We start from the raw sequence: 3,526 nt of genomic DNA, 5'->3' as shown, positions 1-3,526 counted from the left end.
CTGCTGCTGCTGCTGCTGTGTTTCAGGTGGAGCGGAGTAAGGCCCATAAGGCACAGTAGCACTTACCGTTGTGTCTCCTTTGCTGCTGCTGCTGCTGCTGCACTTGTCTCTTTTTGCTGCTTCGCTGCTGTAAACCCTAAACCCTAAAGGGTTTGCAGCTGTTTAATTACAAACAAACAAACGACTAGGGTTTGCTACGCGGGTTTATATTGAGGGTTTACTATTGTCTAGGGTTTAGGGTTTAAGGTTAGATTCAGGGGTCCGTAGAAGCAGCAGCTATCAGTGCAGCAGCAGCAGCAGCTACAGTAGCAGTAGCCACAATAGCAGCAGCAGCAACAGCAACAGCAACAGCAGCAGGATCGGCAGAATGCTGGCACAGGCGGTTAACTATCATTGATGCGCGGCAGCAACAGCAGCAGCACAGCAGCATCTGCTGCTGCTGCAGCTGTTGCTGCTGCCTCTGCAACTAAAAAAGTTTCTCCCGGAGGAAGGAAGACAAAACAGGCAAAGACGTTTGCCCGTCCTATTTAGCTAGCTAGCTAGCTAGCTAGCCAGCTAGCTAAATAGCTAGCCACCTACTCAGCTAGCTTGCTAGCTGGCTGGCTAGCTACCCACATAGACAGCCACATACCCAGCTAGCTAGCTAGGCAGCTAGCTAGCTGTAAACCCTAAACCCAAGTAGCTAAATAGCTAGCTACCTACTCAGCTAGCTAGCTCGCAAGTTAGCTAGCTACCCGACGAGCTAGCCACATATCCAGCTGCCTAGCCAGCTAGCTAGCTACCCACCCAGCGAGCTAAATAGCTAGCTAGCTACTTACTGAGCTAGCTAGCTAACTACCTACTTCAGCTAGCTAGCTAGCTAGCTAGCTATGTGGGGTGTTTAATAGCTTGGTAGTATTTTGCTGCTCTGTCTTCTGGGGGAGGAGGCGTCGTCTTTAAAGGGGTGGTGAGGCCTGGAGCAGCAAGAAGAGGTGAAGGAGGCCCTGCTGCTGCTGCTGCTGCTGCTGCTGCTCCGGCCGCTGCTGCTGCTGCTAAGTCTGCCTGCTGAGGCGTCTCAAGTGGAGTGTGCAGCTGCAGAATGCCGCTGCTGCTTCCTGCTCTTGCTTGTGCTGCTGCTGCTGCTAATGCTGCTGCTGGCGTTCCAGCTGCTGCTGTAACTGCTGCTGCTGTTGCTGCTGTTGCTGCTACCTCTGCAGCAGGAACAGCAGATTTCATAGGAGAGAAACGCACTCGCGGCCTAGGGGGCGTCTGCTCTGCCGAGCTGCTGCTGCTGCTGTTGCTGCTGCTGCTGCTGGTGTGCATGGGGGATGCAGAAGCAGCAGGTGCTGCTGCTGCTGCTGCTGCTGCCTTTGAAGGCGCATGGGCCTGTGGACTGATGCTGTTGCTGCTGCTGCTGCTGCTGCCACTAATGCAGCTCATTGGTGACTCTGCTGCTGCTGCTGCTGCTGCTGCTTCTGCTTCACGCACATACGCAGCAAGCAGCTGCCGCTGCTGCTTTGCTGCAGCAAGAATGCCTTTTGGTGCTGCTGCTGCTGCTGCCCCTTCGATTGAGTTCCAGCCGGGGGAGCCCGACAGCCGCTCTGCACGCAAACCCTAAACCCTAAACCCTAAACCCTAAACCCTAAGCCCTGACCCGCCAGAGGTAAACCCCTTAAACTAGAACAGCAACGTTTGTAGAAACCCTCTCAGCTTCCCCCGGCCCGGCTGTGTTGCCGGCAACGCCTACGCTTTAGGGTTTACGGTTTAGGGTTTAGGGTTTAGGGTTTACCTATGAAGACCTTAGCATCACGAACTGTTATCGTAGTTAAACCCCAACGTCGGCCAAAGCGAGCTAAGAGACGCCCACACTGCTCTGAGTATTCCTCAGCCATTGCTGTCAACACCTGCACCCAAACCCTAAACCCTAAACCCTAAACCCTAAACCCTAATGAGGCAAAAAATGAAGCCTAAACCCTAAACCCTAACGCGTAAACCCTAGGAGACCCTAAAGGCACTCGCTGGGATCTGCTGGCCGGCTTCATGCTCGCTGCAGCTACAAACCACACCTACTAAGCAAGGGTTTAGGGTTTAGGGTTTAGGGTTTACCTCTAGGCACTGCGGTGTAGCTGAAGCATTCGGGTGCAGCCGCTTCAGCAGCCGCTCAAGCCCCTCAGGCGTAACAACAGAAACCTTTTGTGCTGCTGCTGCTGGTGCTGGTGCTGCTTCTGATGCTGCTGCTGCTGATTCAGTGTCTGCTGCTGCTGCTGCGGTTGCTGCCCCAGCGCTTGCCGTTGTTGCTGGTGTGTATGTTGCTGCTGCTGCATTGTTTCCTGCTGCTGGTATTGCTGGTGCTGCTGCTGCTGCTGCTGCTGGGTCTGTTTGTGCATGCGTTGCATCGCAGCCTTCATCATGGGGCTTCGACGCCTTTGTTGCAGGCATAGCTGCCGCTGCTGCTGCTGCAGCTGGTGCTGCTGCACCAGCAGGTGCTACTGCGGCAGCGGGTGCTGCTGCACCAGCAGGTGCTGCTGCAGCAGTGGGTGCTGCTGCTGTTGGAGCCGTTGCAACACCTGCTGGTGCTGCTGGTGCTGCTGATGCTGCTGCTGCTGCTGCTGGGGCTATGGGCTCTGCCCCCCCAGGAGTACTCCCACTCATAGTAAGGCGAAAGAGTTTCTATGAAGCTGCTGCTGCTGCTGCTGCTGCTGCTGGTGCTTCTGTGGATGGTGGAGCGCCTGCTGCAGCAACACAGCAGCAGCAGCGGCAGCAGTTGCAGCAGCAGCAGCAGCAAGAGCACTGGCAGTTGCTTCCTACGCAGAGCAGTTGGTTGGGCTTAACGTAAAGAGGCTGCAGCTGCAGCTGCTGCGGCCCTAGCTGCTGCTGCTGCTGCTGTTGCTGCTGTTGTTGTGTGTAAATACAGACCGAATAGCCTCTAGAGTATACATATGTAAAAGAAGAACTCTTAGTACCTTATAAGAAGAGCAGACAGCAACGGTGTACTGCAGCAGCAGCAGCTGCTGCTGCTTGGGGGCCCCCTGGGGCTGTGTTTGAACAACAGCAGCTGCAGCTGCAGCAGCTGCAGCTGCAGCTGCTGCCGCTGCGATTAGGCCGCTATGCTAAAGGGCAGTAAAACACCTTTTTTGGAATCTTTCTAGCTGAAGCAGACGCAGCTATACCTTGTCCAGTGCTGCTGCTGCTGCCGCTGCTGCTGTTGCTGCTGCTGCTCGATTCAGCACGCCGCAGCAGCAGCCGCAACGGCAGTCACGAGCAGCAGCAGCAGCAACAGCAGCAGCAGAAGACGCAGCATCCGGACTTAAATATAATGTAAAAAAAGCTTTCGTATTCAAGTAGCCGTAGTTTGCAACAACAGCAGCGGGGATATACACCACAGGCAGGTCCGCTGCAGCCGCAGCAGCAGCAGCAGCGGCGTCTGCTGCTGCAGCAGATGGCGCCCTCTGCCCCTCTGGTGCCTCTTATGGATGATAGAAGCTTCTTCTAGGAACCCCTCTGCAGCAGCAGAAGCTCCGCCTGCTGCTGCTGCTGCTGCTGCTGC

General features: G+C 55.5%; 1 protein-coding gene across 1 annotated transcript; it reads right to left on the bottom strand.

The window, feature by feature from the left end:
• Window positions 1-867: 867 nt before the first annotated feature.
• EAH_00064600 (hypothetical protein, conserved) lies at window positions 868-2,631 on the bottom strand (the record flags this gene model as incomplete). The annotated part of the gene is made up of 3 exons (XM_013392949.1): window positions 868-1,580; window positions 1,769-1,883; window positions 2,086-2,631. 3 exons carry the CDS (start codon window positions 2,629-2,631, stop codon window positions 868-870), a joined length of 1,374 nt encoding a protein of 457 aa, XP_013248403.1.
• Between the last annotated feature and the right edge of the window lie 895 nt (window positions 2,632-3,526).

This window comes from Eimeria acervulina, genomic scaffold (genome assembly GCF_000499425.1).
Source record: "Eimeria acervulina Houghton genomic scaffold, Eah_scaff2017, whole genome shotgun sequence".
Classification (NCBI taxonomy): Eukaryota; Apicomplexa; class Conoidasida; order Eucoccidiorida; family Eimeriidae; genus Eimeria; species Eimeria acervulina.
Note: the sequence above shows the minus strand (reverse complement) of the source record. Positions and strands in the feature narration are given on the sequence as shown.